Here is a 14,648-nt window from a genome sequence, read left to right on the forward strand (position 1 = left end):
CCTCTAGAGGAACCAGGGTTTTGGGAGCTATTGTAGAAGCAAGTACTCTCAGAGCTTTTGACCTTGGTCTGTGTGTACCTCTCCTCACCGTTCTCTCCCCAAAAGGGGCAAGTTCTATGTGCAGTCTGCAGGCCACACTTGAATTTCCCTTCTGGGTCTTTGGGAGGAAAACCCAAGAACCACTCATTTTATTTGCTAACCACTCATAAGATCTGTGATCCACCCCTATCCTTCCACACATACTCTTTACCAGTATTCTCAGGGAGACTTCATTCTCTGGGGCCCCCAGGGATAAGATCCTTCCTTCACCTCATTGAAGTATAGGTTGTTAAGGTAGATAGATGCGGGTGGTAATTCTGACTTTGCTGTTTACTGCCTGTGTGGTGAGGATTAAATACAGTTCAGTTCAGTCGCTCAGTTGTGTCCGACACACAATTACTCATTACTCCTTGTGCCTTCTGCAGCAAGCTTTGGCCTCTGTGGGGCCCAGAGCTGGGTGCTGTGGGAGTGGCTGGCCCAGCCTGCCGGGATCTACCACCCAGGGAGCAGTCATTACCTCCCTCCTTTTTGTGCTAAAATGTTGGTGGTGAAAGATATAGTGGACTTAGACAAACATTTATCATTAGATATTAGGAAGAAAGAAACTTGGAGGTATATTTTTCAAACGAGAAGCCCCTAGAGTCTGCTGCTCCGTGTTCCCAGGAGATGAGGCATGAATGCCTATTTTGCATTTTTCAAATAGAAACACATCTAATCTCATGGCCTTGACCAAAGAACAGTGCTTCTGTTTTCTTGGAAGACTGTCTTCTCTGACACTGCAAATAGCTCTGAGTGTGGTGAGGGAGGAAAGGCCCTTTGGACCTGGACCAGGCAGCACAGAATCTGCCTGGTGAAGAGGTGGGAGGCGGGGAGAGGTGGGTGACACGTCCAGGACTCAGCCTGCGATTTGCTCTTCTCCTGAAAGCTCCAAGATGAGACTGTGATAAGAGAAAAATTATGTGAGCTCAGTTATGTAAACTGGAGGAATTGGTCCTTTCTGGAAGATTTACTGGCTTTGTATTTTCTTCAGATATACCTGTTTGAATTCTCTTGTGCTCAAGAATTAAATCTACCTTTTAAAAAATTTGTGAAGTTTTAGGATCCCATTGTCCTTAGAGAGAAAGCACAATTATTGGTTTGCAGTTGGGGGCTTGCAGAGTTTCTGGATGCATGTATTCTCCTACCATACTCAGCTGACAGTTCACATACAGTGTGTCTGTGCTGCTGTGAGTTTCCGTGTAGGCCTGGGCAGGTCATCCATCCATCCTTCTGTGTATATACTGGAAGGAATATACTGGAAGGAATTTGTGCCCCTTCAGGGTATTTGAGGTATAAGTGAGCAGGTGCAATGAAGATGAAACGATGCCAGTAGCTCTGTTAGTCTGAATACTGTTGTCGAACCTCAGGGTGTATCGTAGTGGGGGGCGGTTCAGGAGCATGAGAGAATTGGCTTAAGACCTATTTGCCAGGGTGGGCATGAGGGCGCACCCAGGTGAAGTACAGTCCTTGCCTAGGTAGCTGGAATTGGCATTGCAGAGGCTTAGCATTAGGTTACAGCTGGTGAACCAGGCCAGTGGAATCAGGAGGCCTGGGGGAGGTGCTGGGCTGTGCCAGTGGGTGGTCTATAGGAATGGGGAGTGTCCAGGTGGTATATGGGAATGCAGGAAGGTGGGGGATTTGGGGCATTACTGGAAAACAGGGCAGCCCTAGAGAATTGGGGTTCCGGGCATGTAACCCATGGTCCAACAGGGATCTGGTTACCACCAGCAGCAGGTTAAGTAGGAATTTGGATTTTGTCAGACTGAAACTCAGTTCTCAGAATGAAATGCAAGACCAGGACCATAGGAGCAGCTAGAGTATCTTGATGCTGAATCCCAGAGTAGTGGGCTGCAGGTTTTTTCATTTCTTCTGCCTGAGCATAACCACACTAGAGATTGATGCCTGCCTACTGTACCCGAGGATGAAGGAACTTTGGTAGAGAAAAGGGGTTTGAGGAGTTTGGAAATCACATGGGGCCTAACAGTTACAAAGCTTGTCCCTAACAATAGAATTAGTGTTGAATTAGGTCTAATGATTGAATTTCTGTCATTGAAGTAATTTTTTTGTACAGTTACTTAGTCCCAACTGTGTCTTCTTTTTGAATATTGTATCTCTTGTAGGATTGGCAGAGCAGAATCCACTTAGTACTTCTACCACTGTAAAATTTCAGAGTGAAATGTGTCTTTGATCTTGTTCCTCCCTGGGGGTGTTATTGGCATGCTGTACTGGACAGCTCCTAGTTGTAAGGAACCAAGGTGGAGGATAGTTAGCATCACTGGACATCCCTGTGTCAGTTCATTCTCTCAGACATGTCCGATTATTTGAGACCCCATGTTCTTGCAGCACACCAGGCTTCTCTGTCCATCACCAACTCCTGGAGCTTGCTCAGACTCATGGCCATTGAGTTGGTGATGCCATCCAGCCATCTCATCCTCTGTCATCCCCTTCTCCTGCCTTCAATCTTTCCCAGTATGAGGGTCTTTTCCAAGGAGTTAGTTTTTCGCATCAGGTGGACAAACTATTGGAGTTTCAGCTTCAGCGTCAGTCCTTCCAATGAATATTCAGGACTGATTTCCTTTAGGATGGACTGGTTGGATCCCCTAGCAGTCCAAGGGACTCTCAAGAGTCTTCTCCAACACCACAGTTCAAAAGCATCAATTCTTTGGTGCTCAGCTTTCTTTATAGTTCAACTGTCACATCCTTACATGGCTACTGGAAAAACCATAGCTTTGACTAGACGGACCTTTGTTGGCAAAGTGATGTCTCTGCTTTTTAATAGGCTATCTAGGTTGGCCATGGCTTTTCTTCCAAGGAGCAAGCGTCTTTTAATTTCATGGCTGCATTCACCATCTGCAGTGATTTTGGAGCCCCCAAAAATAAAGTCTGACACTGTTTCCACTGTTTTCCCACCTATTTGCCATGAAGTGATGGGACTGGATGCCATGATCTTCGTTTTCTGAATGTTGAGTTTTAAGCCAACTTTTTCACTCTCCTGTTTCACATCAAGAGGTTCTTTAGTTCTTTGCTTTCTGCCATAACGGTTGTGTCATCTGCATATCTAAGGTTATTGATATTTCTCCTGGCAATCTTGGTTCCTGCTTGCATCAGAGTGACAACCAAAACCACTACCAATAAAACCACCACTGATAAAACCATATCTGGAATTTGCTTAAAATATTCTAGTTAAAAAGAAGACGTGTTATGTAATGAGATTGGTTAAATGTTGGTAATTGTTAAATATGGATGATTGGCACATGGGAGTGAGTTAATGGTATTCTCTTCCATTCATTGTGGGGAAACAGTAAGCCCTGTCTTATATTTCCATGGTGGTGGATGGACATCAGACAGACAGGCTGGTCAAGGCTCTCTGTAACGTCTTTTGGGCCCTAGCACCTAGTCCACCTGGCCTCATGACAACAGTGGCCTCCAAAGTTCCCCCACTCCAGCTGAACTCATATCTGAAGGTTTGCTCCAGTTTTTGCAGACATTTTTTGGTTCTATGAATTGAATCCCTGTAATCTGTTCTCTGGGAGGCCACAAACCAGTTTTTGTGTTGTCATTCCCACTTCCAGAGACCGGCTGCTGGTACCCATAGAATTGATTCTAGTACTCCTTGCCTGAGCCAAGCTACTTAACCCTGACTCAGACTGCTCATTTCTGTGTCAGAGACTTTCAATTTGTGTTGATTCTTTTTTTCCTCATTCCAAACCACAGCTTCCCCAGAACCTGCCTTCTTCTACCACCAGAGTAGATTTTACCTGTGTCCTATTTTTTCAGTCATTGTTGAAGTTGTTAATGAATGAATGACAGGATTTGTTTTTGTCCGTTGAAATTCAATATTGTATTAGTGCCTTTGCTCAAAGAATTAATTTTATGATAGAATTTTAAGAATTTTCCTCTTTGGTGAGATAGGAGGTTTGGGAGGTAATAAAGCAGACTCTTACGCTTCAGTCTGGACCAGGGATCAGCACACTTCTGAAAAGGGCCACAGAGTAAATATTTCAGGCTTTGTGGGCCTTGTGGCCTATGTCAGAACTGCTCACTTATGAAGGTAAATGATCGTGGCTGGATTTTAGTAAAGCTTCATGTATAGAGGAGGTGGTGGCTGAATTTCACTGGTGGGGCCTTAATTTGCCAAGCTCTGGTCCAGACACTGTTTCCAGCTAATTAGTACTCCAAACCTGGCTACATCAGAATCCCTTGGAGATGGATATACATTCCAAATCCTAGGTATTTTACTTAAGCACCCCATTGACCCAGCAGTCAGTGTTCATAGTCAAAGGTAAAATTCCTGTTTGTTTCTAGATAAAGAAGAAAAAAATTTGAGTATAGTTAATTTAGTCTTAAAAATTTCGAGGATTTTTACTCTAATTAATTGTTTGGTAGTTTTCTAAAGGGAAAAAATACTTGAAAAGGTTGTTTATGTGCTTGAAATGAAGGACTTGCTATTTCAGACCAGTTCCTGGGAACTGATACTTGTCAGGCAGTTGAGAAGCTGAGCATGGTGTCTGTCTTTCTTGTGTAGTTAAACATGACTGGGAGAGAATGACAGAGGCGGTCCAGAACCACATTGGCTCTCTCAACTGGGGCTACCGCGTGGCTCTGCGGGAGAAGAAGGTCACCTACGAGAATGCATACGGGGAGTTTGTGGGGCCTCACAGGATTAAGGTAAGTGTGTGACTGCCTAAGAAGGTTTTTTGGTTTTATATCTTTAAAGCTTTTGTTGGGGGAGGAAAAGTGAAGGTGATTTTCCTAACAAAAACATTAGTGACCCAGACCATCCAGTTGGGTGATTTTGTGGTCACTTCTTAGGGGCTTTCTCTTGTGGTGTAGTGAAGGATAAGAGGACTGGGTTAGGGTCAGACGAGCAGGATTTGGATCTTGGCTCTATGGCTGCTTCCTAGCATTGTGCCCTTGAGCAACCTCTCACTGTATTAGCAAATTTTTATGAAGATCAAATTGGTTACTGCAGTAAACAGCCTTTTTAATTACAATGTTGACAATTCTAAAGGATAATAACTTATTAAAAATTGATACATTGGTTCCTTTGTAGGCAACAAATAACAAAGGCAAAGAGAAGATTTACTCAGCAGAGAGATTTCTCATTGCCACTGGTGAAAGGCCACGTTATTTGGGTATCCCCGGTGACAAAGAATACTGTATCAGCAGGTAAGGACAAATTGGGAGAGAAAAGAGGATTTCTGCTTTTTCTTTTTTCTTCAAATCCATTTAATCCTTTTCCTAGAACTTAAGTTTTTCACCACATTTTTGCCCAAAGGAACAGGGAATTAGGAAAAAGAGAAAGGAAAAAAGTTTTAAACCAGAGAACATTAAAAAAATTCAGGATTATAAACATTGGTCATCTTATCACCCAGAGTTAATATCTCTACTCATATGTAGATTATGCTTGCAATATTTATATTTGAAATGTATATGTATGTGAGTATGTCTTATAAATGTATTCTATGTAAAACCCAGATAGATATTTACAGATAGTTCGGAAAATAATTGATACATATGTCTGTACCTTTTTAAGTTTTTTTTTTTTTTTACAAAATTAGGATTACATATTACCCTTTATGTAGATACTATACGACTTAGAGGATAACAGGCCATTTAGGTTTCTCAACCCTACTTTTTCCTTACTCTTTGCCATTTGAATGGGTGCAGTGTCAGTGCAGAGGGACCTTCTGAAATCAGTGAGTCAGCAAGGTTTTGCTGTGTGGCTTATTTTTGCCCATCAAGTGGAAATACTGGTGACATTATTGTTCTGAAGTTTTGAATTATGACGTTATTAAGATAGGTTGTTGATAAATATGTCTCCTTGGATGCTCTTTGCCCAGGAGTTTCTTGTTTTCTGATTATAACTACTTACTTTTAGGCTTTTTTCCTTTGCAATTTGAGTTTATCCTGTGAACCTTTGCCTGGGGCAGCTCAGTTGGCATCTCTCGTTTTCACTGTCTTAAATGAGCTCCCTTGTCATATTTTTAAAGACTCGTCTACCAACAGTACTTCGATTTGCTCTTCTCCTGAAAGCTCCAAGATGAGACTGTGATAAGAGAAAAATTATGTGAGCTCAGTTATGTAAACTGGATCTCTTGTGTCTGGTGTCCTCCTGCCTCTACAAGAAGCTTTGTCAGGCTTTACTTGGAATGGCTTTTACGTTACAAAACCCGAACGTTGACAGCTTTTCTCCATCTCTCTCCCCACCGTTGGTGATTGGTGTGGTGGTTAAGGAAACGTAACACAGGTTTTCCACCTCAGAGAGAGCTGGAGCAGTGGGACGAGGGTGGGGGTTTGGGTTTTCACATGTGTGATTTTAAACACCTAAGTGGAGAATTACTCCAAATGGTACAAAATAAACTTGTTTGACTGGGAGCTGGACTAGTGTCAGAGTTACTATGGTCTGCTGTGCTCACCCGTTGGAAGCTCGAGCTGCTCCCACAGCATTGAGTGATGAGAAAGGAGAGTGTCTAAGACGTTGTAAAAATTTCTCAAATATTATGTGTGTAGCTAATCGGGATGGTTTTAATCCTAAAAGTATTTTGTTCTTAAGAAAGTAAAAACACCTACTTTAATTTGGGTCATTATACACATATGGACATTTTTCTGTTCTGTTCTTCTAAAAAAAAAAAAAAAAATTTTTTTTTTCAGTGATGATCTTTTCTCTCTACCTTATTGCCCGGGTAAGACCCTGGTGGTCGGAGCATCCTATGTTGCTTTGGAATGTGCTGGATTTCTTGCTGGTATTGGTTTAGACGTCACTGTTATGGTACGGTCCATTCTCCTAAGAGGATTTGACCAGGACATGGCCAACAAAATTGGTGAACATATGCAAGAACATGGTATCAAGTTCATAAGACAGTTTGTACCAATAAAAGTAAGTGGGGTTGCCTGGAGGTTTGTTGATTCTATACTCAGATTAAAAGGTGAGAGAGAGTTGGGGTGGGTGAGGGAAGAAGCCTCCTTTCAGCATTATGAACCATTGGGGATACTGTCATTCCTCAACTGTGTGATTTAGGTATATATACTATTTCTGCCTAAATAGGGCCTACCACCTCAATAGCTTTGTTCTTATTTGCAAATTAATGATTTCCTTCCCCTTTCAACTTTACCACCTTTTATTCTCTTCTGTTGAAATGCTTTGCTTTTTGTGTTCCATTATTTCATTATCTTTGACCTTTTATATTAATACTTATTTTTTTTTCTACATTCCAGTGATTTAAATAAGAGTTTGAGACTAGACTGATTTTTTTTCTTTCTTTCAAAGACGTTTCTCCTTAGTATACAGTATAGTCCACAGATTCACTGTATTATTCTGGCTTCCCTGGAAATGATTATCTAATTTTGTTATGTTGGATGGCCTTGTTTTGCTCATTTAATCTTCTTTTCAGTTCTTTTGAAAATGCTGAATAAAATGCCAAATTATATTTGGTACTTGTTAACCACAAATGTTCTGATACATAAGAGTGACAGAATCGATCACTTGACATATCTCTAACAGATTCCTTTAGGGCAAGTAAGGATGAGACTATATTGTTTAAATTAAGGAATTTTAATTGTAATATTGTTTAAATTAAGGAATTTTAGCTGTTGTTTTTAAAATTGCTTAATGGGCTAGTAACTTGGGGTTCTTTTTTTGTGGAAGCATGAATCTCTTGATGCTGGTAAATAACAGTGTAAGTGTGGGGATTAGAAAGACGTGAGTTCACATCCTCTTCTGCCAGTTTCTTGCCATGTGACTCTGGGAGAATGACTGCTCCAAGCCTCACATTCTTTTGTAAAATGATAATTGATAACATCCATCTCACAGTTCTCATGAGAATTCTGCTAGCATTAGGACTGTGATTAGAAGAAACAGCTGTGTATATATGCTGTACAGATAAAAAGTAGCATCTTCCTTTCTAATCTCTGAACATTTTGGGCCCTTTGAGAACATGGTGGACTATCCCTAGTGAAATAAGCCTGTGTCTATGTACATAACATTCTGCTCAGTTTACCAAAGGGTGATTTAAAGATTGTGGGCTTTCCTGGTGGCTCAGACAGTAAAGAATATTCCTGCAATGCGAGAGACCCAGGTTCAGTCTCTGGGTCAGGAAGATCTCCTGGAGAAGAGAATGGCTTTCCACTCCAGTATTCTTGCATGGAGAATTCCATGGACAGGGAAGCCTAGTAGGCTACAGTCCGTGGGGTCACAGAGAGTCAGACATGACTAAGCAACTAACTTTTAAAATTTTTTTCCCCAGAGATTGTAGTGTGCTTTCTCTGGCTTTTTTCTTTGCTGATTTTTTACTCTCTGAATTTTATTCTATTTGAGAATTATTTGAAGGAAAGCCCCTCTAACAAACAGTAAGCAATGAGAAAGAAGGGAATAAATAAAAGAATCTCATGTCATCCTAAAGATGTTAATGTGAGGGAGATGGGACATAAAAGACTTTTCAAGCCAGATTTTGTATTTTAACTTTGGGTTAACCAGATAGAAGGAGAGGACATAATTATCCACCTTGATGTTGATATGTGTCTTTATTGTGGAGTAAAACCTTATATTGCTTTCATAGGTTGAACAAATTGAAGCAGGGACACCAGGCCGACTGAGAGTGGTAGCTAAGTCCACTAATAGTGACGAAACCATCGAAGGAGAGTATAATACGGTAAGGAATGGACCTCGGACATACTTCATTAGGAAGCAAATCATATGCTTATGCTATATTTGCTGGGTTGCTGTTTCTAAACTATTGGTTCCGTTCCCATTCTAAGACACCTTTATTACTTATGATGTTATAATTTGTTTTGGTACAGGGATGAATTTAAATTTTCTCTACTATAACTTACATATTATCTATCAAATGGTTATTGAAAAGGATTAGCATGTTAAAATGACCTTGAATTTTTCTGTCTCATGTTCTTGTATTTCCCCAGCCTACCACTTTAAAAAAAACAACTTCATTGGTAGGCTATGCTTTGTCTCTATACTTGGCTAAATTTACCAAGGAATTGTTAATTCCATTTTTCTTAAGAAATGTGTTATAGCTTCTTACTATATCATGTTTAGAAGATTTAATTTATTTTGATTTGTTTAAACTCTTGGCATTATTTTCTTAATAGAATATTTCTTTCCAGATCTGGAAAATGAATCATATTGGCTTAATGGAAAAAATGTGATGAAATAACTCAGGCAGAGCCTTTTTATTAACAGTCACTGTATTTTAATGATTTTTCAGGTATTGCTGGCAATAGGAAGAGATGCTTGCACGAGAAAAATTGGCTTAGAAAACGTGGGGGTAAAGATAAATGAGAAGTAAGAAAAAAACTTTTATGATGTTTTATTAAATACTATTTCAGTGATTTATAAGGTTCCTTAGTAGTGGAGTTTTAGATGTTTTGTTTGCTTGGTTTCTCTTTTGTTTGGCCATGTAGCACGTGGGATCTTAATTCCCTGACCAGGGATGGAACCCTGGCTCCCTGAAGTGGAAGCATGGTTTCTTAACCACTGGACCGCCAGAGAAGTCCTTGGAGTTTTAGATTTTTAAAGTTAGTTTTTACCACAGTTGGAGCATTCCCTTTTTAAACTTAGAGGACTCTTCATTAAGTGCTTATCACCATCTTTCCTGTTTGTCTTTTTTTTTTCCCTTTTTCGAAATCTAAATGAGAGATGCACTGGCTTTCATTTTGTTTCTTTAATGTGTATATGTACAGTAAAAGATCCAACTCCTCACTGAATTGCAGTTATGTGCTTTAAAAGCTTCACTGAATATGCAGATTTGAACCGGGTTTGAAGCTACCAAGTCTTAGAATCACTAGAGTGGTCACTACGTTTCTAGTGACAGCTGCAAATATGAAAACTTTGCTGTTTTATTAGCTAAAATCCTTTGCACTGTACCACTGCTCTGGATAATTGAGACTCTTGTCTGCTTCTGGAAGGGGCATGGGATATTTTCCCAATATCACCTTTCCTACATCCATTTGAAAACAAGTGCTGTGCAAGGCTGGGTGCCTTGGAAATTGAAAATAGAGAGTCCCCACTACTGCCCCCTTCCCTTCCTTTCCCTCCCTTCCCTCTTTCCCTTCTACCTCCCTTCCCTCTTTCAGGAGGAACATTTACTCAGAAGAGATTTCTTAATATGAGGATTTTTGTTTTATTCTTTTCCCCCTTGGGTTGGAGAGACAAGGGAGTTAAGGAGGTCTGAGAAGATTTAGCAGACCGAGTGTCCACCATCTTGAAAACCTACTTGCCTGTGTGCAGTTGGGACCAAGGTTTAGATTTTATATATTAATAGCTCACAGTTATTCTGTGCTTACCAGGGTCCATGGACTGCTGTGCTAAATGTTTTGTACACATTTCTCATTCAGTCCTCACAACCCCTTTAAGCAGATGATGGTAGTTTTTTCTTCTGTTATTCCCATTATCATCATCCCCATTTATAGGTGGAAAAATGAGGCTTAGAGATGGTAAATAGCCCTCCCAAGATCACAGAGGTAATAACTAACAGACCTAGTTCCTGCAGTTCAGAATCCTCCTTTGTTCTTAACCACTGTGTTCCACTTTTCCCATTCCATGGTTTCTTAACCATTTTCTTATTCCTCTGATTTTCAAAATAGCTAGAATGTCTAAGCTTTTGGCTCCTCTGAGCTTTGTTGTTGTTGTTTTGGTAATACATTAGAACATTACCCTCAGCTAGACTCCCGATTTTGGGTTTCTTTGGGAGAAAGGGGATTTTGTTGGACCTAATTAACAGTGGTAATGGATGGTGCTTTTAACTGAATGAATTTGCAGGACTGGAAAAATACCTGTCACAGAGGAAGAGCAGACCAACGTGCCTTACATCTATGCCATCGGTGATATACTGGAGGGGAAGCTGGAGCTCACCCCCGTGGCCATCCAGGCAGGAAGGCTGCTGGCTCAGAGGCTGTATGGTGGCTCCACTGTCAAGGTGAGTGTTGGGGCTGTCTCCACTGAGATGCTATTCTTAGTGGTCCTCCTGGTGCTCTGGGTGAGCTGGTTGTGAACTTTTCCAGGTCTTGAATAATTTAGTTATTTTGATGATGGCATTCCCACATGTGCTTTAGTAACTATTCCAGGCAAGACATTGTTACGACCTCTCTACCTTTGTGATTTGTTATGGACATTGTCACTCTTAGAATCAAATGACGAGTAAAATGAACTTGAGTATATCAAGTTTCAGCCCTGTTATATTCTGTAAATTCCTAATAGTTGCATCTTACATCCATTCATTATTACCAATTGGTGTATAATGTTCTAAATCTGTTTATGGCACCTGACTAGGCTATAAAAGGATTTGAGGATGTAGGTAAATAATGTCAGTCTTCAGAGCTGTTTGAAGTGATATTCAGGCTTTATTCCCCCATCCTTTCTAAGTACTCTTGCCTGGAAAATCCCATGGACAGAGAAGCCTGGTGGATTACAGTCCATGGGATCACAAAGAGTCGGACACGACTGAGTGACTTCACTTCACTTCATTTCTAAGAACAGATCTCCTGCTCTTGGAATGTTGAATGTGTTATATTAATATTCTAAAGTGATTTTAAAAGTCATTGTAGGACATTAAAACTCTTATTTGTATCTTATGAGACTAGATGGCAAGAAAAGAATAAATACGCTCAATTAATTTTATAAGACATTTTCTGCAGAACAGTTTTAGCTTCACAGCAAAATCGAGAGGAAGTCTGGTGGCTCAGTGGTAAAGAATCCTTCTGCAATACAGGAGACGTGGACTCAGTTCCTGGGTTGAGAACGTCTCCTGGAGAAGGAAATGGCAGCCCACTCCAGTATTCTTGCCTGGAGAATCCCATGGACAGAGGAGCCTGGTGGGCTGCCGTCTATGGGATGGGAAGCTGCTGCTGCTGCTTGCTGCTAAGTCGCTTCAGTTGTGTCCGACTCTGTGCGACCCCATAGACGGCAGCCCACCAGGCTCCCCTGTCCCTGGGATTCTCCGGGCAAGAACACTGGAGTGGGTTGCCATTTCCTTCTCCAATGTGTGAAAGTGAAGTCGCTCAGTCATATCCAACTCTTAGCGACCCCATGGACTGCAGCCTACCAGGCTCCTCTGTCCATGGGATTTTCCAGGCAAGAGTCGAGGGGTGGGAAGAGTTGGACACAACTGAGTAACTCAACCATAGAGATTTTCCATATATCCCCTGCCCCTAATTATTATCAATGTTCCCTTCTTAATTATTTTTTTTAAAGGATTCTGGAAATTTATTTTTTCTAATTTTTTTTAAAGGATTCTGGAAATTTATTTTTTTTAAAAAAGGATGGTAAAGAATTTAGTCACTCCCCATTTTCCTTGTGCATAAATCATCATAGTTGATTTAGTTAGGTTACAGCAATGGAGCCTCAAAGAATACTGCTAATAAAATTTGTGACAAGCATTTTAAATGTTTGTGGGGTTAGTTTGGATTGTAGTATAATAAATCTTAATATTTTGAAATTAACAGGATTGAGGTTGAAAAGAGTTTTTAATGCAAGGTTGTCTGATCATGCAGGGAATAGTAGTTGGTTCATATTACTATTTGGAATAAATTAACTGCCTCTTTAAATGAATTAGGTCTTTTATACTTTTTGGAGTTTTTTTATGGTAAATCAAGAAAAGGTAGTTCAGAAATATAATGAGGTGCATTTAATTTTTTTTCACCTTTTTATCTTTGTGATTTCCTAAAGTGAAAAGGAAAAAAATTTTTATACCAATAATGATCAGGGAAAATATGCAAAATTTGCTAGTAAATAAATGTGAAATTACTGTAGCACCAATTTTCTTAAAAATCCAGTGAATCTGCCTACTTTGGACATAAACCTCTTTGTGTGAGCAGAGTACTATAGCATCTCTCAGGTAGAGCAAATTCTTTCTTAAAGTGCCTTCAGCTTTTATCAGCATCAGAATTAATGTAAATTGAAATTAAAGGACTCTTTTTTGTTGTTCCTTTTTCCGCCCTGTTTTTTAATCTAACTAATAGGACAAATACTTTACTGAACAGGAAAATGAACAAGTGCTGCTAAGTCCCTGAGTTTGAAATCTCATCAGTCTGTTTGTCAAGTATAGTAAACAAAACTGCAATACTAATAGATACCTAGGTTAATTGTTTTGTTTAAGAACTGTGTAATCCTTTTAAGTTTGTCCCGTGTGCATTAATAGATCATTCCCATATATCTGAGAACACTAGTGGATCCACATCCATCTGCCTTCCTTCTGAAGGAGCAGCTAGCTATCTGTTGAAAACTTCAGCTTAACATAAACACCTGCCTAAATTTAAATCTGTTGTGGGATTTTAAGAGAACCCAAACTGAATAATGGGTGTTTGTGTCTTCCTCCAAAATTGATAACGTATATTCATTGCCTTGTAAGAGTGTTTGGAGAAAAGAGGACAGAGAGCAGCTGTGTTGTCCGTGCCTGGCACTGTGCTCAGCGCCGTGTATGCGCGCACCTCGTTCCACTATAGAGCAGCTGTGGAGGCTGATGACATGTTACAGGGGATTAGGTTACCGTCCAAGGTCACAGTGCTTGGAGGCAGCCAAAGCAAAAATCCAGTCCATATCTGATTTGTAGGTACTGCTGTGTTAACCATGAAAATGCATCTCGTAAAGACGGCTCAAATGGTAAAGAATCTGCCTGCAATGGGGGAAACCAGGGTTCGATCCCTGGGTTGGGAAGATCCCCTGGAGAAGGGAACGGCAACCCACTATTGTATTCTTGCCTGGAGAAGTCTGTGGACAGAGGATCCTGGCAGGCTACAGTCCATGGGGTCGTAAAGAGTCAGACACAACTAAGCAACTAACGCAAAGACATGAGGAAGATTTGGGAAGTATCAGTTATAAAAGGTGATGAGGGTAGAAAAGATGCCTCAAGACTTTAAAGACTACCACCAATACAGAGGTGCTTGTACTAAATGAAGTGGAAAATATATTGGAAAAATTTAAATGAATCTTTTTAACAGTAGATTAAAGTCATTTTCAAAGCTGCTAAACATATTTGCCTTTAAATATTCTGTTATTTTTGGGAACACAAGGAAGGAGAAAAATATTTTTATCATTTCAAAAACAGATCATAAAGCTGAGTCAGCCTGTAGGTGATGGACATTCTAGTTAGCTCTTTAAAAAGCCAGATGATAAGACACATGTACCAGCTTTAAAAGGTTATAATGGGCACACATTTGAAAAGACCCTGATGCTGGGAAAGATTGAAGGTGGGAGGAGAAGGGGACAACAGAGGATGAGATGGTTGGATGGCATCACCGACTGAATGGACATGGGTTTGGGTGGACTCCGGGAGCTGATTATGGACAGGGAGGCCTGGTGTGCTGTGGTAAATGGGGTCGCAAAGAGTTGGACACGACTGAGCAAATGAACTGAACTGAATGGACACTCCAGCTGTTTTCTCCAAGGAGCAGTAGATTTCTTTTTTTAGAATTGCTCTCAAATACTTGGAATAATTTTATTATTACTTAAAATGGTGCTTTGTAAGATAGCTCAATTTGACAGTAAATATAAAAAGATTTTATGTCAGAACTATAGAGAAACCACAGTACACATCTCTGCAATTTGAGGATGGATTGTG

General features: G+C 40.3%; 1 protein-coding gene across 3 annotated transcripts in view; it reads left to right on the forward strand.

Moving 5' to 3' along the window:
* TXNRD1 (thioredoxin reductase 1) overlaps positions 1-14,648 on the forward strand; it is a 61,042-nt gene that overhangs the window by 29,137 nt on the left and 17,257 nt on the right. For all 3 annotated transcript variants that reach the window (XM_055394296.2, XM_055394295.2, XM_055394297.2), the window contains exons 6-11: positions 4,604-4,746; positions 5,132-5,247; positions 6,733-6,958; positions 8,637-8,729; positions 9,300-9,376; positions 10,853-11,009. In XM_055394296.2, coding sequence (XP_055250271.2) covers positions 4,604-4,746; positions 5,132-5,247; positions 6,733-6,958; positions 8,637-8,729; positions 9,300-9,376; positions 10,853-11,009 — 812 coding nt within the window. The remainder of the gene's footprint in view (positions 1-4,603; positions 4,747-5,131; positions 5,248-6,732; positions 6,959-8,636; positions 8,730-9,299; positions 9,377-10,852; positions 11,010-14,648) is intronic.

This window comes from Moschus berezovskii, chromosome 6 (assembly GCF_049115385.1).
Source record: "Moschus berezovskii isolate FMDL1 chromosome 6, NW_MosBer_1.0, whole genome shotgun sequence".
In the NCBI taxonomy this organism is placed as follows: domain Eukaryota; kingdom Metazoa; phylum Chordata; class Mammalia; order Artiodactyla; family Moschidae; genus Moschus; species Moschus berezovskii.